The sequence below is a fragment of the Salarias fasciatus genome, chromosome 2 (genome assembly GCF_902148845.1).
Source record: "Salarias fasciatus chromosome 2, fSalaFa1.1, whole genome shotgun sequence".
NCBI classification, from domain to species: Eukaryota; Metazoa; Chordata; class Actinopteri; order Blenniiformes; family Blenniidae; genus Salarias; species Salarias fasciatus.
The window spans coordinates 8451596-8474227 of record NC_043746.1 but is presented as its reverse complement, the minus strand read 5'-3'; the positions used below and the strand labels follow the sequence as shown (position 1 = coordinate 8474227).

The following is a 22632-nucleotide window of genomic DNA, read 5'->3' as shown; positions in this document are numbered from 1 at the left end:
TGTTGAATAGTACATTAAAGTGTTTTTACAACCTCTTCCTCCATCTGAACTTTATCAGAGTGAAACCGGGTGAACAATGACTTGTATACGCAGTCAGTAGCTGCTTGCTCCATATAAGGTCTGAGACATTCAAAATATACTCAGTAGTTTTGTCTTGGTGTTTCTGTTTATCCGAACCAAACGTAACACGAGTTTGGACGCCTTCCGCACCGTGTGACTGCGTTTGCATGGAAGTGCAAACGGTGTTGAACTTCTGGTCTTTGATGGTTGCACACCCATTTGTTGTTGGGAGGAACTGGACCGCAGGCCCCCGGGGGCCTTTACCACACAACCAATTAGCGGTCTACGCTTTGGATTAATCCCAGGGGGAATGTCTTTGTTCCGCTGAATTAAGTCGGGACATGATTCTCAGAATCTGACAGAGATTGAAAGGATTACATGTGACAGAACCGTCTGAGAATCTTTTTTTTTTTTCTTTCATATGATCACAACGATGTAGAAAATCTTTTTTATTATTATTATTATTTTTAAATTACTCCCTGCTGACTAGTTCTCAACAAAATACAAATACGAAAACAAATTGAAATCAGATAAGCATCGCATCAACCCGCTCCCTTAATTTTTATTATTTGCAATGTGTCCCATGTAGTAGCAGTAAAGTCATTTGGCATTCAAGAGAACAAGCGAATAGGAGAATTTCGGTTCCCTCATTTCCTCCTATACTCATGAAATCTTTTCCCAGAGGACCAATGTCTCCAGGTATTGTTCCTCACAGATTACAGGGGAAAATGTCGTGGAAGGAGGTGGGAGAGGCTGCTCAGGTCGTCGGGTCAACATCACAAGTTTCTGTGAAGAAAGAAAAAGCCCAAGAGGAGTCGGGCCTTAGATTTATTATTACAGTGTTTGACTAAACAGAGCAATGTGTAAGAGCTGAGTGTTGACAGTATCTGAGACAGTAAAGAAAGGGTTATCCACATGTGAAACAGCAATGACTGGGATGGACAGGATACAGGAAGACAGATGTCACCGACTGAGGAAACTGGAAATGATTAATTGAACGTACAGATTTGCACTTTCCAAAACAGGACACTGGACAGAAAGTATACATTCGAATAACTCTTGTCTAATGCATCTGTTAAAAAAAACAGTAAATCAAGCTGAAAAGGAGCATGTGTCGCAGCTGGGCAATATTTCTAGACAACACTGACATGATTAATCATACGAACCATATGTTAGGATCAAAGTGCTATTTTTTAATTTGCCATTTCATGAAATACAAACACATGCAAAAGTTTCTTCAGATGCCAACAGACAGACAACAAAGACGGCATTCAAGGTCCGTGGAGTTGAATATACCCACAGTGTTACTGTAAGCTCTGTAAGATGCTGATAACTCGCTGATAACATACTGATTTATCAGCAGTGAAGCTGAAAATGCTGGGTTTGTCCTGTATGTTGTCTGTCAGATAAGACCACGAACATGAATACATTCAACTGAGGCATTCACTTTCTCAGGTTAGTTCATGACATTATTTTTATTTATTTTAATTTTTTTCCTGATTGACGCAAGATGGACGGTTACAGTGAGGGTTTAAAATAGAAAAGGACTGGGAGAGCCCTTAGTGCAATACTGCTGTTTCAGAGCAATATATTGTGGAATGCATAGCTTTTGAGCTTACCTGGATACAAGTGGCAATATCAGCAAAATAGGACAGGTCAAAAGGTGATCATGAATATTTATGTTCACAGAAACCTGCCAATAGATGTTGACACTGAACAATGCATAAAACAAGATGAAAGGTCACCTAAATCGATAGAAATCCTCATACCTGCAGCACATTTGATGGTAATCTCTACAGCAGCTGAAGACTGTAGCCACAGTCACGGAGAGACGGCCACTCTCCCTATCAGACAATATCATCACTAGAGGTCCAAAAGGTTCAGACACGTGAAAGCAAGGCATTTCATTCATTGAGGCAAATCTGCAACATCTGTATTGATACCGAGGACTGAGATTATATGGGTTTACCGGTTGAATTTGTTCCTGCGTCACTGGTCATATGGACTTTGTGAGAGCTCATTGTAGTAAACACGGATGAGGCGCAGCGCCTGTGGCGTCTGCATTCGTCGAAGGTCAGTGCTCTGGAAACCATCACCACTTCCCTCAGTGAGCTTAGCAGAGATCTGCACACACAAGCACTCCTGCAAGCGCCCACAGAGGACTGAAACCCACCTGCCTGAAGGGCCTGTTCAGAACCCATTGGCCATCATAATGGGTGTGTTACTCTGAAAGCCTTGGCGCTTTATTCCACTGAAACAGCCGTAACAAAGCGGCTACAGAATGACTACACATTGAGGCATGGATGAAAACGTGGTCATTCACTCAAGATCAAAGACTGATGTCTCTTCATTGATTATTTTTATGTAATAAAACAAAATGGACGTAACATGGGCAAGAAGAAAATTGTGTTAAATAGATGATTAACAACATATCTGCAACAAGTACATTTTGGCTTTTGTTGAATCGTGCAAATCATGAAATATGCAATAAGCATTTTCACAACAGGTTATCTCGATAATGACCTGTAGATGTGACTGTGAGTGTGTTACTGTTTAGAAAGTACCCTGAATGGGATCAACCCCCCATGGAGTTGGATGAAGCAGCATAACGCAAAGTATTCAGATGGGATAAATCCTCATGACAAGCAGGGCTGTGGCAAAATCTGCTACAGAAAAACAAACTTCCCACAATGGTTTATTTGTTCCTGTTTTTCTGCCTTTGTCATCTTTCAGTGGCTCGACCTTGGTTCTTCCCCAGAGCTTTCGCTCATTTGTCAGAGATTAGGAGGATCGTGTGCAATAAACACGTACCTTGATGAATGTAAAAGAATAAAATATGTAAGGCTACTTTCATGTATTCGGTCGTGCAGCTCGCAAGGTAAATTATGTCCTGAATCCTCAAAGATGCTTCTATTGTTTGATTCCGTTTGAGGATATTATTAAACTTTAATACATCGTCATGTCCTGATGTGCAGCAACTATTGAAACCTTGTGCATACAAATTTTAAAGTATATACAATGACTCAGGCACTCTTGCTTTTCGCGTCCACTCTGGACATTTTTATCATTTTTATGTAAAGCAAGTCAAACTTTATCACGCCTACCTCCTAGGTTCTGTCAGGACAAAGGAGGAGTGGTAAGAATCAAACCTCACGATGAATTATACAACACCGACGCTGGTTTTTAACTAGGCAGTTGTAATAAATTCAGAATAGAATCTTGCCAGTAAACAAACAAAGAAAATCTTTATTTGTTTTTAATGTGATCCAGAATCAGAATGTCTTTATTGTCATTGTATTGAAGTGCAATCCTTAAAGTGCATTATAAATAGAACAAATTGTAACTCAGCATGCAAAACTAAAACATCCAGACTAGGAGCTGTGAATTGTTCCTCCTCTCAGCCTGGGCTGAACTACTTGGAGGACTTTTTCAACTTCAGTTACAATGCAATAAAGTGCATAAAGTTAAAAAGCGAGCTGAATGAGAAGCCTCTCCTTGGGTTTGCAGCGGGAGTTTCTCGCAGCCCTGCAGCAGCGACTGCAGGGACAGTGTGTTCAAACTCCGGAGAGCTCTCAGCACCCTGCGCAGGCTGGCCGTCTGATTGGCTGAGCGCCGGCCGTGATGTCAGCGCTGCTGCTATAAGGGCTCTGACAAATAGCCTGGGAGACACATTAGAAGAAACAGCTCAGCTGAGGGGCTGAGTGAATGAGACACGCAGACGTCCAGGGAAACGCCAAGTAGACGAGAGGATATGTGAGACTCAACACTTTGTGGGGATTATCTCAACACTGACATTTTTTTTTTTTTTTTTAACTTTGTATGGGAGGCAGGAAACGGGAGGACTACCTGTTGGAGGTTTGTACTTTAATTCTTTGAAGTCTGGCAGGTTTTATGGTTTTTAATGCTGGTTTGGAATCTATCAGAATGCAATGAATTACTTTTGAGCTTGATGACAGGAATGATTTAGTTTTCCTGTATTTCACTGCATGTTTTAACAGCATTTTATTTCCAAAATACTTGAAGTATTGAAAGGAAAAAAAACACTGAAGACAGTTTTTACATTTAAGTTTTAATATTCCTTTTTGTGTGTGTGCCAACATGCGTTCCTTTCAGATGGGAAGTACAACCCCCCTTACGTACCTCAACGTGAGCGCGGAGATAATCAACTCGTCATCCCACCCACCTAAGAATGGGGACGGCTACAGCGAGGTGACGATGATCCTGCTGGGCATGATCATGTCCCTGCTGGTCCTCTGCATCGTGTTCGGCAACATCCTGGTCATCACGGCGATCGCTCGATTTCAGCGTCTCCAGAACGTCACCAACTGCTTCATCATATCCCTGGCCTGCGCCGACCTGGTCATGGGCCTCATCGTGGTTCCCTTCGGTGCCTGTTACATTATCTTCAAGACGTGGCACTTTGGCAGTTTCTGGTGCGAGTTTTGGACGGCGACCGATGTCCTCTGCGTGACGGCGAGTATCGAGACGCTCTGCGTCATCGCCATTGACCGCTATTTGGCCATCACCTCTCCGTTTCGCTACCAGTCCATGTTGACCAAGTGCAAAGCCCGCATTGTGGTGGTACTGGTGTGGGTGATCGCCGGCTTGATATCCTACCTGCCCATCCACATGAAGTGGTGGATATCCGACGACAAAAACGCTATAGAGTGCATCAACAACAGCAGCTGCTGCGAGTTTTACACCAACATGGCCTATGCCATCACCTCCTCCATCATCTCCTTCTACATCCCGCTGATTATCATGGTTTTCGTCTATAGCCGTGTTTTCCAGGAGGCCAAGCGCCAGCTGAAGAAGATCGATCAGAGCGTTGGACGTTTTCACAACAGCGAGAACAGCAACTTAAAATCTCTGGAAGCTAACAATGGGCGCGGCCAGAAAAAGGCAAAGTTTTGCTTGCGGGAGCACAAAGCTCTGAAGACTTTGGGTATCATCATGGGCATCTTCACGCTGTGCTGGCTGCCGTTCTTCCTGCTCAATGTGGTGGTGGCTATATGGAAGGTGGAGGGCATCGACCTCACCTTCAGGATACTCAACTGGATAGGTTACGCAAACTCCGCCTTCAACCCGCTCATTTACTGCCGAAGTCCTGAGTTCAGGTATGCCTTCAAGGAGATTCTCTGCAAGAAGAGGAGCCGTCTCAGCAACTCAGGACCGGTGAACGGATACGTGTACAGCAGGCACAGCTGGCAGAGCGAGCAGCAGGGGAGGAGTAAAGGCAGCACAGAAGACAGCGACGCCAACGACGGGTGTCCGGGAAAGGGGCCCGGGGTGTGTGCTGTTGAGGACAGAGCGGTGGACCCCAATGGGAACTGCCGGAAAGGCCTATCGACCGTCACCACCGCCCTGTAAACCTGGAGCTGGGAGACTCAGATGTGTTTACGCTGCTTTCATAAACTCTTTTTTTTTTCCAATTGACTGATGAAGGTAAGGCCAGTCAGAGTCACTGGCAGCAGTCTCTGGAGACTGCTTTAAAGAAACTTCAATATGCTCGTCTGGGGCAAGTATTTTTTCCTCCTCAAACCCAGTGGTTGAAACACTCCAGGCAATGTGCTTTTACTTTTGTTAGATTTGATCACAATGATTTTATATCTACCTCATTGTATTTTTTTTTTTCAACATCTGTATCTTACATGACTGTCTTTCATATTAACTGTTACCAGAGTTAAAACTCAGGCAGCATCTCTGCTGTTCATTTTAGTGGTCTGTGGATTATATGGTCATCTAGTGACCACTGGATTGTTGAGATGTTGTTTATCTCCTGATTCTTGGAGAAAGATCACACTTTTTTTTTTTATTAGTATAAAGACATTGTTGAATTTCAAAGTAAGTGTTGGAGGTTGTCAGTTCCATTTTAGCGTGCCAATTTGGCTTGAATAGCGAGTTATTTCCATCAGTGAAGGTGCAGGGAGGGGAGGAGTGGCGTATTTGTTTCGGTGCTTCATTTGAAGAAATGCATTCCAAATCAACCAAGATTACCGTCTGACATTTGCTCGTTTGTGTTTCCTTGGCTGTCTGGGGCTGACGATAAGCAACAGGTGTGACAAAACCTGCCTTTTCTCTTTTACTCTCTTGCACACTCATTGCTCAGCAGTGTGGTGGGGCCCCGCTCCCGGCTGCAACGCTTTGCAGAACTTCTGTTGCGAGCAGATAGCGGCAGAGATATGAACGTTCTCGGTAAACGTCATCTGTGGTGCGAGCTGAGAAATGCTTGGGGCCATCCTCACGTGAGGAAACTCGCACATCTGTATACAAATCAAATACCATTGACAGCCCTGGAGCTATTTTCTATCCTTCATATGCTAAAATGATTAATTGAGTATTGACCTGTAAAGCTGTGATATGCATAATTTCCATTGCATCAAATACTAGAGATTCTGGTACATTTACAGTCATTACACAAGTGTTATGAAGACTTTCAGTGCTTTCGATTTGTCCCTCTACCGGACAGTCGCCTCCTTTGTTGCACAAGCCTTGTTTGTTTATGAAATTCTGTGGCTGCTGTGTTTCAGCTTGTGCAGTGTTTACTGAAACCCGATCAGCAGCTTCCTTAGTTATGGCACCAGGGTACAAACCACACGTAATAATAATAAACACTGCATCAAAATAGCCAAGTGATAACAAAGTTCCAAAACCCAGACGTGGTGGTGGCAGTGGCTGCGCAGGTCAATAAACACAGATAAGGAAAAAAAAAAAAAAGTCCATAGTTCTGGATGGTGCACCTTTGTTGCCGCTCCCTGACATTTCCCAGAGTCTCATCTGAGTGCGTGGATGTCTGCGTTTCAGCAGGAATTAAAAAAAACTGTCCCCGCACTGTTTCACTCAGATGTGTAGAAAACACCCCCACCTCCTGAAAACAGAAGAGCTCCTGTTAATGGGAAAATCTGAAAATGGTGCCAAAACAGTAATTACCAAGTATAAATTTTCCAACTTGCAGGGTGGAGCACGCCCTTCTTTCAGGTCACAGCTTATTTCTTGTCCGATGCAAAGGTTAATTGAAGACGAGTGCTGAGCGTGTGGGACTCTGATTGGTGAAATCCTCCGGTCTTCCTGCACTCCGTGAGTGTAGCGAGCGCCAGAGGAACAGAATGTGTTGAGAGATATGACCTCTTGCTTGGCCCTGTCAGATTGGCAGGTTCGCTGTGATCAAAGTGGCAGCCTGCTAAATGTGGCTGCTGGAGACCGGAAAGGGGGTGAGGGGACCAGAGATCTGCAGCCAGTCTAAATCGGTGTGTGACCTGTGTTTTAGTGCATGTTGCACTGCCTTTACGTGGAAGGGGAGGTCGGCTGACACCGTCTCAACTGTGAACTTTGCTCCTTGAGAGGAGTCTCTACGCACTGCGCGACTCCGCCGGGTCGTCACAGACCATAGGAATAGACGTAAATATGTTGTCATCATACGTCACAGTTTGCCATGTGAAAAACAAGCTTTCCACTATGTTGTTCTTCTTGTGTTTTTCTTTCTTCCTTTTTTTTTTTTTTTAATAGATTTACAGCAAAGTAAATGCAGGGGTTCAATGTCATAATATTTTCCAGTATTTTCTTTTTGACTTTGCATCATTTTCACTGTACAGTACGCACAAAGCACAAAACAGATCAAGTTTTTGATATGTTGTATTTATTCGCTCACAGTTACCTGAAGCATTGGCACTTAATTTATAAGCCCGAGGGTTTGCAAAAGAAGAAACAATGTCTGTCTATAGAACCTGTTGTTTTTCAAAGCACTGTGCAATTGATCGTTTGCATGTCTACTTTGTTTGTGTGGTGTCGTGTCGGTGGACTTTTGTGCCATTTCCTCTTTCAAAGTGATCGGTTTTGTTTCAGCCCGTGTGGAGTCGGTTGTGAACCGCATATCCACACTGCTCCCTCCTGGCAGTGGCTTATCCTTGCACCTCAGCTGTCTCGAGGAGTTATTGAGGGTTACTGTTCCATCGATACGGCTGTATAATGAGGAATGCGGCTCACGCCTTCACCTCCCTTTGTGCTGGAGGACACAGCGCCGTTCCGTGCGGCGGGCCCTGAATGATTAGCCGACACACTATGACATTCCGCGCACAGCTGATGGATTGAAAGCATACACGGCGCTTACTGATGCATACAATGAACATTCAGTCCTCGCACCAAGTGCCGCCGCCAATTTTTACTCAATTTGTCCATCGCTGTGGTTTCACACACGCAGCTACAACAAACGCCTGTTTAAAAGTAGATTCTGGGTTACAAGTCTTAGAGCGGTGGGTTTTAAAGTGTTGGGTAGGAATCTCCCGTAGGCCATCAGAGAGCAACAGGTTGTTTTTTTTTTTTTCCATGTAAAATTAAACAAGTCCAAGTTTAATGGAGAAAACTTCCAATTACAAAATCACCTTCTGTAACTTGTGGATCAGGTTCTGTGAATGAGATCCTCCCACACTTTGAAAACCCAGTCTTAGAGGATTCCTAACAGTTTGGAGTGCATATAACGATTTGTGTTTAAAGGATACGATGTACGCTGTGGTGGACTCTTCTTAATACTGTTGCTCACTGATCCACCGGCGCTGAGCGGACCTTGCTTCACGGGAGCAGCTCTGACTTATGGTTTTAATACGGTCGTTTGCTCACTAAAGCAGCACTGGTATGGCACTTTTATGAAAAATTCGTAGAGATTTGAAAAAAAAAAAAAAAAGCTTTGACTTCACGGGCTAGAAACACTTCTGCCTCCTCGTCTGTGCCAAATCTGAGGAACAAGTGTGAGCTAATGTGAATTTTCTATGAAATTCAAACATTGCTTCTGCGGCTGTATGAAACTTAAGCCTGTCACATGTGAACTTTTCCTTTTTTTTTCCTGTGGCCTGAGTGAGAAAAAGAAAAAATCACTCAGTATGAATGTTTACTAAATGTTCACAAGCTAGTTTCGCACAACTTATTGAAAGTAATGAAACCTGTTGCGACATGTGGTGTCCTGTGGTATTTATTTAATAAATGAAAAAAAAAAGGTGTACTTGATGTAACGTTTATATTGGAATAAATTATGTACGTGTTGCATGTTTTCATTGACGTCTCCTTTGTGATAAAAGAAGTAAGAAGAGTTCAGCTGCTTGACACAGAGAAACTGGAGAACACTGCAAGCTGTCGTCAGATGATTGAATGGGATGATAGGGCGAGGAGGGAGGAGACGAGAAAATCCTGAAAATGTTTCAACTCGCCTTTTAAATGCTACACGTCAGACTAATGCTTTGTAGATTATACAGAGCCCCCGATTCTTCTCCAGACAGTGAAAAGAGGGAGGACAGCGGAGATATATAGAGACATAAAACTGTCTTGGTATGCGGCCAGTGTGAAGCTTTTTTCATGTGTCTATCCATCAGAACAGCGTGTTTATCTTAAGAATGAAGTTTAACAACTCTGATGGTCGTTACACCAGTTCAGATGTATGGATGAAGCAATACGACGACCATACAGGGTTTTTTTTTTTCACATTTAAAAGTGAAGAGCTGCTGCTGGACTATTGTTAGTGTGATTTACATGATGCACATATTATTTGTTCTATTCTGAGAGAAAGCATTGATGTTAGTTATGACCTCTGAAATTTGTGACTTAGTGTTGCCCCTTTAATGCCGTCTTACCTCCTCCAGTCCAAACCCAGAGAGAGCTTCATGCTACATTAGCTCGGGAGCCTGCAGGTTACAACCTCTGTCCACACAGGACTTATCACGGGGTATTTCCCTGCTGTACGGGTGGTCCGGGATTACATATGAGCATAGGCTAACCTTTGTAAATGTTTTTGGCGGCTATGAGGTGCGATAATCCAAGTAAAACACACTGTCCACTGCAAAAAAAAAAAAAAAGAAAGTTATTATGAAAACTCTATACTGAAAGTGAGATTTGTCCCATAAAAGCATGTGTTGATCTGATCGTAGGGTAATAATGCTGAGACAGTCACGAGAAGGTGAGACTGTTCTATCCAGCTCGGGATCACAGGGCAAAAGACACCATGGACAGGTTGATAGTCACAGTTGACAGTAAACATTCAGTTTGTAAGCTGTAGGAGGAAAGCAAAGTACCTGGAAAAAAAAAAACCTCCATGCAAAGAAAGAACATGCAAATGCCCTGAAGCCCAAACCCGAACTCAAACCGGGGACTTTCTGGCTCTACAGCGACACAACTCAAAATGCCTCCAGACCACATTTTGTGTTTGTCCAAGAGAGTTGTAATTTTTCAAATCAGAAATTAAATTTTATGCAATGTACCACTACAGCCTTGTTTATGCCTTTTATTTAAGATTAAAAGAGCCAAATTGTGGGAACCTATACTCATAATTCTATGCAAAATGGATTTTTTGCATTTCTTTTAGCATATTTCTACTCGAGCTTCCTCGAGCTGTTCTCCTCTCTGCCTCTGAGAAGCCACCGGATGTTTCAGATGCCTCAAAAACACCTGTCGCAGAAGGACGAGTCTTCAGGCTTCAGCGTTGTTTGAGTCGAGCGCGATGGAGAAGGAGGCATCTGAAACACGTCCGGCTGCGTTGTGGAACGGTATACTGTTTGAGACACAATGTTCCGGCATGTAAACACTGTGGTATAAGCAAACCTTCAGACTGAGTTACAGTTCAAAGAAAAATGAGTCTAATCTTACATTTTTCCTCATGGCTGATAAACTGCACTGAAGACACAGAAATGCAGAGAGGTTTCTCATAAACTTCTCCAGGGAGCAACTTGCTGTAAGCTCAGTGTTTTAACATAACGCACAGAGGAATCAAATACATATTAAATCGTTTTCAGTATAAATGATTGTTTTATTATGAGAAATCCGGTGTTGCAGCCTAATCTCTAACTAACAAGCAGTTAATTTCTTCGAAGGGGTCATAAAAATGACTTATGTGGAAGACAGTTCAGCAAAATGTGAAAATATCTCCTCATGAAAGTGGTGTAGCTGTGTGGTTTGAGTGAGCTGCTGCTCTGCCTCAGAGCCGTTTTTCATTCCTTTCCTGTTTTCACTGATAGTGGTGATTTGAATCTTTCACCACAGTGTGTGAATGACCACAGTTAAACCCACAAGCATGAATTACGCACAGTGGAAAAATAAAGCAGTCACATTCAAGAGGAAAATATAGCCGTTACTGTACTTTGTATTTGTGTTTCATTTGATTCATGACTTTCATATTAGCTGCAGGTCAACTCAGAAGACTCGAAATACTTGGATAATTTGTTCACCGCTGAATCTGAAGGAGGACTGGAGATGAATTTACTCTGAGTTTCAGAAATGGTAAGAACAAACTTCGTTGTGTGTAATTTTATCTAATAAACTGAATTAAAATCACAAATAGCTCATGACTGAGGATCACGACATCTAATCAACAAGAAGTTTTTATAAATTCCTCATGAGGGTTTTCAGCTGTGTGTGTTTTAACTTTTTGGGAATACTTTTTGAGTTTTGGTTTTTCTGCATATTATTTAAATTTTAGGCTAAACATACACCCATGTGCACCATGCAGTGTAAGATGTAATAGATTTTCCCAATTCTCACATTTTCTCCCCAGAAACTTCAATGTTTAGCGCTTCTCATATTTTCCCTGTTTTCCTTAAAGGAATACTCCGAAGATTTTGGACCCACGCCCTAAACGTTATCTGAACAGATTAAAAAGAAAACACGTCTCTTAAAATGTTTTATAACTATTCGGATTTACTTCACGTGCTAATACGCCCTCCCCTGGACCACTGGAAGAAGTATTTTGTCCACTTTCGTCAGTCCGGCTCTGTTTCCTCTTCACCTCCAGCAGCTGAGCTAAGCTAACTACGATGCTAACAGCTGGGAGGCAGCCGCTGGACGCAGAGAGACAATAAAGGTATGTATGATCTTGTCTCACTATAAAAATGATAGGGATAGGGCATGGGTCCAAAATCTTCGGAGTATTCCTTTAACTTATTGACGCACACTTAGCAGAGATGTAAATAAATGCATTAGTTGGAATACAGGTTTAAAATGTGACATTGCTTCTTCCCCATGTGTGACATGCAAAGAAACAAACAAGCACATATCTGCTAAGCTACTGTAGCTTCTTCAGTCCGGACCTTGTTTGTGTTGACCTGGAATAGAGGCTGATTTGTGTCAGGAGGCCATTGTTTCACACATGACTTTCATTGGATTTAGAAATGTGACACTGTTCAAGCTGTGCACTGACAAAAGAAACCACATGCAGCCGCTGGCCCGGCGATTACCCAATTAAACACAGCAAATCGACTTTGAACTCTGGTCCGTTCCAGATCTGCCCTGCTGGCTGTGTACCAAGACATTCCTGTCTGTGTTCTGGGGAAGAGTGTGGCTGCCGTGGCATCTTCAGCCTCAACAAACCCACTTTTACATCCTTATTCCCTAAATCCTTAAAGCTCATTTTTTTTGTCTATGTGATTTGAGATGGAGTCATTCCCAATGTCCCGTATCTTTAAGAGCTTAAGGTTCTGCACTGAGCTGAATCCGCCAAGATTCCTGCAGACATAAAACTCTGTGGTCTGCCACAATCACGCCGAGTCACAGTTAAGCTTTTTCCTGAAAGAAAAACTGCAGGAAATCATTTACTTCTTTTCACATATTGATACCTTTCATGTTGTTTCAAGCTCAGCATGAAGAAAAAAATATCATTTTTGGTGGACAGGAGGACTCTTTTTTTCATATTTATGTTGAATACAGCAGTTACATAACTGTGAGTGAAACATTGTCTCAGATCGATATGTACCCGGGCCATGGGGCCTGCTGTGACCGAGGCACCATCATGTCTGCTGCCCCATCACTCCCAAGAGCCTTACGGACGTGTCCGTGTGTGTGTGTGTACATGCACGTACATGCTCATCTGAGATCTTTCTCTCTCTCTTTTTTTTTTAAACCATCTGACAAACTAGCTTCACCTGACCTGAGGTTATTCAAGCAAGCGGTCTCTTTCCAAAGCCAAAGTAAATGCAATAAAACAAGTTTTTAAAACTTCGCGACTTCAAATTTGTTTGCTCCTCCTGCAAACCGAGTGGATCCATCCTGTCGGTGCACATATTCATGATCACTGAAGCAGATCAAAGCATCGTTCTGGATTCACTTAACCTCAATCTGTTCATAATTTAGATCTGTATCATCAGTTAGCGGTACAGTTATGTAATAAAGTCATGATATCCCATGGAAATTACATCCATTTCCACAAGATTTTAAAAAGACGGCTCGTCCTGGCTCTCATTCAGGATAAGCTCTTTGTTATTCTAAGGGGCTGCTTATTTTTGCCGTGGCAGCTGGCCTGTTTTGTTCATTTAAAAATATGACAATGACCACGAAGTGCCCGTTTTGTGATTTCTTCCTGAATGCATGCATGTCCTTCATTATTGGCACCGTTTCAGGAAGGAGCACATGTGTGGGTAAAAAGCCAGCATGGTCCATGGGATACTGTTCTTTTCTCATGAGCCCGTGTGGAGGGTCAAAATATAGTGTAGCAGAGTACGTTTGACAGCTTGTGTTCTCATCTTGAACCTTGAAGTTGATTCCTCCTGACAGCCATGTTTCCAGACTCCCATCTTAAAATAAAAAAAAAAAAGGATTTTCGCTGCAAATTTTAATGCGGTTGAAATAAGTAAATCCGTGTTCATGTGACATCCGCTATAAGTCACTTGGCAAATAATATCCCATCCATAGGGCATCCAAAGTGGCGTTATTGATCCCAGTGTAGGGTATTGGGGTCAGGGGTTAATAACATAATGAACGATGCCTCTGCAGCACATCAGGATGGATGTGAAGTGACAACAGGATATTATCTGTTGTTTCCTCCCACTGGAAAGAACCACAGAAGGAATCATCCCGGTCTGGATCGTCTTGATCCAACATGTTTACAGACCGCCGTCTAAAGCCACGGGCTCCATTGAAACCATGACCGGATTAACTCAAAGACTTTAAGGAATTGCTCTGATTTCTGTTGGAACATTGGCAAAATTAGTACGATTGTTTTAACTGCAGTGCATATTAGCACAATTCCCCTTCCTCTCTCATCATTTATTATTCCCTTTAACTGTCGCTTTTAGGTTTCATATTTGTTTGGCTATCCTCAATAAATAATAGATCACACACATATTTCTGGTTTGTACCTTGACTGTTTTATGTCTTCTATATTCCTTCATGTCTGTCGACTTTCATTGTATTTCAGCTGGAATGACAAAAGAGCGAGGATCGCACACAGAGGCTCGCAGCGCGGTGTAGTGCGCATGAATGAGCAGATCTCTCCCGAACAGAGTGCTTCCAGTTGTTTGTGGTTTTCATGATGAATAATGTGCTCTGGCTATAGATTAAAGGAGGTCCAGACAGTGTTTTTAACCGAGTGTACGGGTGGTCACACATAATAAGTTAACTGCTTGCGGTCAGCAGAGACTGGTGTTTAACCCAGTGAAATGCACAAGAAAAAAAAAACATTTATCACTGTGAAATAAACAGAGAATTTATCAGCATTTAAAGGGTCTATTTTTCGGAATTGGTAAGATTTGGGACAGGACAATGAACAGAAACTTATTTAAGACCGTGCATCCATTTTCAGACCCCTTCAGCAGCGATGTTAAACACACAGCCTGCGAGCCAAAACCAATGACCCTGCAAAGTGTAAAGATCAGTTTGATAAAACTAACTGCTGGTCCTATAGGGATCGCTCTGTTTTAGCAAGAGAAACAAGCCCGACACGAGACAGAGACATAATCCCAGAGATCAGCGAAGGAGTGAAGGTTAACTACCCTGTGTCTGTTGAAGAAACATCAGCACTTAAACCACACCGTGAGTGTGAATTTCTGAAACCGCGTACTGAAGGCTACAAATATAGAATATTTAATATGATTAAAGTTAAACTGACTTGGGATTTACGGTAAATAAAAGTCTGTGACAGTTTGAAATTCCAAAATGTACTTAAACATCATTACACTGAAAGAAAAGACAATATTTCAATGTGTTTTTTATTACAGGTTTATTAAGTTGTTTCTAAACTAGCTTTTATTTTGACTGGTTCTAAAAAAGAAAGAAGAAATAAAGTCTCGTTAGAGCCTGTAGAGGATTGCTGCTGTCCAACTGCAGAATATGTTCCATACCGTTATAAGCTTCCATTTATGGTTCCATGCAGGTTCAAAGTCGGCAGCCGCTGTAACAGCAACATCCATTAATTTTTGATTTCAAGCATGCTGTGTCTGAATGTATAGTTCTTTCTTCACTATGGAAACTGATTGCACAAGTTATTAAAAAAAACAATGGAGCAGTTTGAAGAGAGTCATTGAGGAGACTGTGTTTAATCAAGCGTTGGGTCGCAGGTCTGATGTTTATAGCACAAGAAAATGCAGATTTATTGGATGCATGGTTGCAGGTGCAGACGGATTGATGTGCAGGACTCTAATCTGCACTGAAATCAGACATGCACACCTTTTAACTGACTCAAGTGAACCTTGAAATCTAAAACATGAAGCAGCATAGAGAATTATTAACATGAACAAGATCAGCAGCCATGTGCAAATGAAAAACGAAGAGCCTCTGTCACTGCTGTTTGAGAAAATGTCCATAATTCACAATAACAGCATTTTACCCAACTCAAAGAACAACAAAGAAACACTTTATATTGTTGATTCTGAAAAACGTAGTTACAAAAGTTGCTTTGATGGAAAATTGTCAGTATTCCAAAAGACTGACTCTATTCTGTTTCACATGAATTCAGTACACGACAAAAGTCAAGCTATTACTTTAGGTTATATTCCTTTTTTTCTTGCTGTTGTTTGTGGCTGGCACATTGAGATAATATAAATGGGATTGCAGTGTGCAATAATACCAATTATAATGTGTCCCAACGCCGAATGCGTTTCCCCTTCTTTCTTCATAGTCAATCATCAGACAAAATAACGACTGTAATTGGTCTCACAGTAGTAATTTGACAGTGAGTCAGCTCTGTTCTATTGTATTTTTAATAGTAACCAATTGTATTTGTAAAACGCCCCTTTGACCTCCTCTGTGTCAAGCCGAAGTAGCGCCTTATGCAGCGCCGCTCTCCAGTCCTGGAGGTACAGAGAGGTGGGACTTCTGAGGAATGCATCTATCAGCAGCAGCCTCGCTGCTGTGCAGCCTTCTGAAACCCCGGTAGGATGGAAAACTAACATTAGCCACACACCTCCGTATTATGACATGTCAGAGGAAGGCTCCGCTGCAGTGTTTATTATACATGTGAGAACAGCGTGATGGAATTAAGGCGATCACTCACTGGTTAATGGGTGTAGATGGATCTCGTCCAGAAACAGTTCATCTTCTTAAGTAGCTGAAAAATTTGCAGGTTTTAAATCATATAAAATGGGAGGCGGGGGAGGGACTCGCATTTTTCTGGAGTCCGAACGCGAGTGTGCGGTCCCGGGCCTGACCCGCCGCAGCCCGACTCGTCAGGCCTTGTCACAGTCCATCTCTGTGTGATTGATCTTTATCCCTCTGACACTCCAGTAAACTCCCACAAGCATTTCCTGACATGCCGGTGTGAGAAAAAGATGCTTGTCAAGCGGGATGCCTAATATGGTGTTACAGATGCAGATATGCAATAACAGTGTGTGTTTATGGCATTGTGGGCTCATGGTTAATATCCGATGGCAAAGAAGAATCCAGCCACGGGGCCGGAGTCGATAGAGGAGAGCGGCTTGAGAAACTGAAGCTATGACTTGTATGTAAAGCACATCTCTGGCTAAAAGTCACTGTAGCATCAGCGAATCATATCACTGAGCCACGTCAGTAGTGAGTAAGTAGACTTTTGATTTGCATTGAACGATATGACTGCATGAATCCATTAAGGCCCTGAGTTTTGGTGGAGGATTTTTGTTGTTTCAAGATAAGATCTCCATGCACTCACGAAGTAACAGAATGGGACTGAAAACATGATTGACCAGCTTTATGCTGCTCCCAATGCTAAAACAAATAAAGAAGGAGAAAGAAAAGACTTATGTTCACACAAGGAACTTGAAAAACCTGAACAACATTAAACCATCAGAGAGATTTACAACTTCAGATCTGGGTCACGTCCACAGAGAGGAGACAGTCCCTGTCAACATAAACCCCTGAAGATGAGAATCACCGCAGCCAGAATGAAACCGGAGTAAAGGTTACGCAGCCCGCACTTTCATCACGAGCAGCTACAGTTATTCACCTCGACCTAACTGGGGTTACAAGGCACGACTGATCGCATGGAAAATTTAATTTGCTGTGAGATCATCTCAGCAGAGCAGCCAACTCCAGCTTTACTTGAAACTGTGGAAAGCACGCAGTCTCTAATCACCCATGATGGGACGAACTGGAATACACTAACCCAGAGTGTGTGTGTGTGTGTGTGCTTACGTGTGGTGGATGTGATCTAGCCATTATGTGAAACATCAATAACGGAGAGAGGTGTTTTGAAGAGGGACTCATTACATGTTTCTTTCTTCACACTCTGCAGGAAGTCGCGTTTGCAATGTTAATCGTGTTACTCGAGATAAGCTGTGACGTATCAGCTGTGTCGACCTTCTTACATGTGCTTTTTAAACAGTCGTGTCACCTTAAGCAGGGAACACACATAAAGATAATCAGGCGGTTTCGTCCCGATTTCCAGCAGTCACGACCAAGGACCGCAAACACCAGATTATTTTATAAGATTATCCTGCGGTCTGAGGTGCGCTAAGACTGAATTTGTCCCAATAATCGGCTCCAAGCATTGAAAAGTCTCTTTGACTTATATGTTTTGATGTTGTTTTTGTGTAGCTTCTTCTTCTGCGTTTTCGTTAGAGATTTCTGGTTTGGCGGACAAGATTCTTGAAGGGCAGTGAGACAGACTAGTAAAGTGTGTGCTGTGTCGGGATTGTCAGAGCACAACACACACAGCATGATCAAAACTGTTCAACACCTGACTTTTTTATCTTCATGAGTGGATGAGATTTAAAAAAAAAATTAGAAAATCCTTATTTAACTCAATTCAGAGAATTTTATCTGTATTGTCATTAACTCGGTGCAAATATTAGCTGCAATGGCGCTACCTAGCACCTCATTCACAGCTAGAATGAACCGCTGGGTGGGCCAGTTTTGGTCCACAAGCCATATATTTATCACCCCTGGTGTAAACAGTAGCTGTGTTCATTAAAACACGATTGGATGAACGTCTTCTAGTGTGGGAATTATCTCAAACTCCAGTTTTTGAGAGAAAAAAACTATTGTTGAATTGGACGTTCAGTTTCTGTGGACTTCTGGTCCCATGCTCAGGCCAATGTTGAGGGTTGTGTCAGTGCTGGCGTACGGCGCAAAACTTGTGCCAAAACAATCATGTGGATAACAAACGCGTCAGTTGACTTAACTCTTCAACAACAGTGAAGCAGATTTAAATCGAAGACGGAGAAAGGAGAAGATTCACGGATGTGGTAAAGGACGACATGGAGGTGGCTGACAGTCCGGGAGGCAGAGGATCCACTGCAGGGACCATGAGAGGAGCAGCCAGAAGACATCGGGTTCTGTTTTGCCTTGTTTTGATTTGTTTTCATGGAACATGGTGGCCTTTACCAAGAAAAGCCGCTTTAATCATTGCTATCAGTTATTTTTATTTATTTAGCTGCTCATCGTCTGCATTCAAAAACATGGACATCATAATGAGCCACAGATGTAGACAGTCACACAGCTCAGATTCTCTGGATGCATTAATGAGACACAGTCTATGGAAAAGAGATGGTTTCTGCTTCAGAAAAGTTAAGAAATCTTCAGAATATCAATAACAATGCTGCTTTTTGCACATAGCAAACACTAATGAGTGGCATCTCTACTGTTTTAAATGGAGAAAAAATGGTCTTTCCAAAAACAGCCCCAGACTTGACCTTATAGTCTGCAGTGTTTCTTAAAACCTATATATTCTTTTGTTGTCTCTCTGCAGCTGGATTACTTCGATTTGGGAACATGCAGACGTTTCTGTACCACCAGTTCTCCTTCTCCAGCTCCAGTTGTCTGCAGGATTTTTAGTTATATTGACAGTTATGTTGTATTTTTACCTCAATCTACATCTTATTGATTTTTCCTCCTTGTCTGTCTACTTGTGATCAATACAACCCTGAAACTGACTGCTATTACATAGTCCATCCTCCTCATAATGGTTTATCATGGGTTCCAGCATTGCATTTATTACAGAGAAAGCAAAGCTCATGTGAGAACACTGTGAAGGGGGTGGAAATGCACGTCAGTCAGCTGCAGCTCTCTTCCAGGCAGCTTATGTCATTGTTGACAATCAGACAGACTTGAAGGCCAACAGTGACACGAAATGAAAATTCCCACACTGGTTCTTTTTGAGTCGCATTCCGATAACTGAGACGCCATCTTCACATTCCCACAAATGTGGGTCTGTTCACCTGTTTTCTCTGTATATTATACTATCTATTACTTTTTATTTCTGAATCCAAACACCTCAAACATGCATCAGTGATATTCGTTGCACCTTTCAGAAAATCCCTCCAGTTGTCTCTGGAACCAAGCAAATTAGGCACATATTTCTGACTCTAAAACTGCGGTAGCCTCCAGGCTGAGGATCCGTTACTCTTCTGTTGATTTTCCCTTCCAAGAAACACCAATCGGTTCACCTTCTACAGGGTTTATCCAATCCAGGCGTGTGATAGCCATAAGACTTGACTTGATTTACAGGGGTCACTTAAGCTAAAGTATATGTACAGATTTAACTGTTGGAAATTTAAATAGACATTTTTGAAAATATTTGTTGATCATACTTGCTTTTATGGCAGCTGTAGAGGCTTCTAAGAAGTGTGTAAACCTCTCCTTTATACAGAAAGTGTCATCTCAAACTGTTACAATTTTCTTCAAGCACAAAAGGATTTCTCTAAGAGCATTTTTTGTAAAATACTGATCATAAAGAAACAGTTATTTTCACCTAAAGTACATGCTCCAAACATTTTAAAGCTCCAATTTGTTGAAGTACTAGAGTAGGACTTCTCACGCCATGATTGGTGGAGTTTTTCGGGTCACACGTGATTATCCAAATTTGTGTTTTGTCTGCTCTTTTTGTTAGCGAGCCTCTGTAGCTCAAGTACAGGACGTTAATCGAGCTTGCTGTAAACTTGTTAAGAATAAATCCCTTTAGATCATTTGAGAATAACTTTGGGAGCAGCTACTTAAAAAGGAAGAACAATCCACTGCTTGTTTTGGCACGACTGGAGCCGGCGCTGGAGAGGAGCTCGTGCCTGTGTGTGCTCACAGCGAGCCTCATGGCACTAGTCAGCGCTCACATTGCATATGCAAACAGTCTTTTCTTTGACTTTTTCAACAACCAATAGCTGACATTTTTCTCTTTGTTTACCCTTGCTAGAACCCCTTATTTTTTCCCACTGTGCCAGAATGTGTGTTAGTCAGACACACAACTTCACCGCTCATCCCTTGTTAAAATGATCCTGTTGATTGATTTATTTTCGGTGGGTCTATTTAGGTGTGGCATCAGAGATGTTCTCTTAACTTGAGAGGAAATGTTTCTGCTCCCGCCTCCATCTGGACCCATAAACCAATTGACACACATAGTGCAGATTAAAGAACTAACTCGCTTATACATATGGTTATCTGAAAACCTCTTTCACCCACCATCCACAAATGTCTATAATATCTTACACTAGAACGTGTCACCTGTTCCTGAGGAGACTCAGTCACATGCATCATCAGCACAACGGTCGTTCAAAAGATTTCCATCATATTGATTCAACATATGAATCAACTCATGGCAAAGCATGAACCTTATGTCACTCTTTGCCAAATAAATCAGGAAATATTTCAGTTGATGCTCATTTATTGAACATGCAGGATTTTCAAAAAGAAACCTCCTTTTGATCTTAATCATTCTGCTGTATTCCAGCGCTGAGGAGGGCACTCGTGGTCCTGGACCCGGAGGGCCACATTCCTGCATGTTTTCACTGGATTTCAGTCTGAACACACCTGAATGTAATGAATATGTCCTCATGAAGCTCTGCAGAAAGACAGATAACAAGATGCTCATTACTGTCAGGTGTATTGAAGCAGTGCACATCAACACTGCAGCAATCCGACCACGCCTGCCACCCCTCTTCACATGCTTCCACATCCTCGCTTTGTGTCTGTCTCAGCTGTTTTGCTTTTCGAAGTTCATTTTTGACTCTGTTTTAAAGATTTAAAAGCGATCACAGACTACTTTTCCTCATCCTCTTACAGCAAATCACTGGTTTCTCTAATTGCTCCATTCTTTTCCACTGTGATCACTGATTCTCCTGACCTGGAATCCCACTTACGCATGTCCTCATCTACACTGGAAGACATCCTGAATGAAACGCTTCCATCTCGGACTCAACAATCTAGAAAAACTATCACTACTGCGACTGCACTGATACAATTTTTGTTTCTTTTTCTTTCATGTAGTAAAGCTGGACATCCTCCCGAGGCTCCGTCTCACTGTACATCTGTCCCAACAGCTTCCACACCACTTCTCTTTAACACAGCAAATCACAGAAATCTAATCCACACTGACCTCTTGTGGCCATTTTAAGACATGAACCAAGGATTGTGTTTTCAATATTTCCTTTTCAATCTTCTTGTAACCAGTGTTGGTGAAGCCTGTCGCTTCTCCAAGCACACAATTCCTGCAGCCTGTAGAAATACTGAATATTTCGATACTGCAGAAATACTGATATCCTCATTGCATATATGGTTTGCTCTACAGACAGGCAGACACGACCACGAGTTAAAAACTCAGGGAAACGTGTGTGTTGGGGAAATCTTTATGGCCTACAGTAAATACTTGCATATAGCAGACATTAGATGTCAACTGCTGTCAGTCTTTCAGTTTGTGCAGCTCTGCTGCCATCTGCTGTAAAGCTTGTTGTGTCAGTGCTGTGGTCAGTGTGTGTGTGTGTGTGTGTGTGTGTGTGTGTGTGTGTGTGTGTGTGTGTGTGTGTGTGTGTGTGTGTGTGTGTGTGTGTGTGTGTGTGTGTGTTGCACTTGATTCCCCTGAAGGAGTAAACAGGGTGTTCAGGGTGAAACTGGGTCGCTGTTGAGTCACAGAACCTGATACTCAGTACTGAGCTCGCTGCGGTACGCACGCCAGCCGGTGTACAGGAAAACACACACACGAAAACACTTCTTCTGATTGATAATGACATTTATTACGACTCACTGATGGACTGTAGCCAATACCGCAAACTAATCACAGCCTCCTGATGTGATCTGTCTGAAGAGCCTGAGATCTCAGCATGCTGGAAACTACGAACAGATTCTAACCCTGGAGTTAAATTCATCCTGTTATTCCACTGTGTTTCTTTATTAATGTCTGTTTTATTGTTGAAATGAGAATATTTGTCTGCATTTGGTGCTCCTGGGTTACCTTAGGGAATGCAAGCATGTGATTGGTTCACAGAAAAGAGGGATTTTTAGCAGAGCTCACGTGTGCTGCAGTGCAGAAAGTCTTAGATTTCAAAAGAAATGTGTAAATGACTTTGTGTATTACTATGATGGTGAAGCTGAGTGTTGGAGTTACATTTAAAGCACACTATTTCTGCGTGGGTGAGGAGAAAATATGAGTTG

At 42.3% G+C, this 22632-nt stretch overlaps 1 protein-coding gene across 1 annotated transcript; it reads left to right on the top strand.

Moving 5' to 3' along the window:
- The first annotated feature begins 3746 nt into the window (after positions 1 to 3746).
- LOC115403384 (beta-2 adrenergic receptor-like) lies at positions 3747 to 8754 on the top strand. The gene is made up of 2 exons (XM_030112252.1): positions 3747 to 3915; positions 4174 to 8754. The coding sequence occupies exons 1-2, from the start codon at positions 3880 to 3882 to the stop codon at positions 5428 to 5430; spliced, it is 1293 nt and encodes a 430-aa protein (XP_029968112.1). The 5' UTR covers positions 3747 to 3879; the 3' UTR covers positions 5431 to 8754.
- Positions 8755 to 22632: the final 13878 nt, after the last annotated feature.

Excerpts from the sequence above, each read along its gene's own strand:
- LOC115403384 (XM_030112252.1), top strand. The coding sequence starts at position 3,880 with ATGGGAGGCAGGAAACGGGAGGACTACCTGTTGGAG. Across the intron at positions 3,916-4,173 it reads GGGAGGACTACCTGTTGGAG|ATGGGAAGTACAACCCCCCT; the intron begins GTTTGTACTTTA and ends CGTTCCTTTCAG.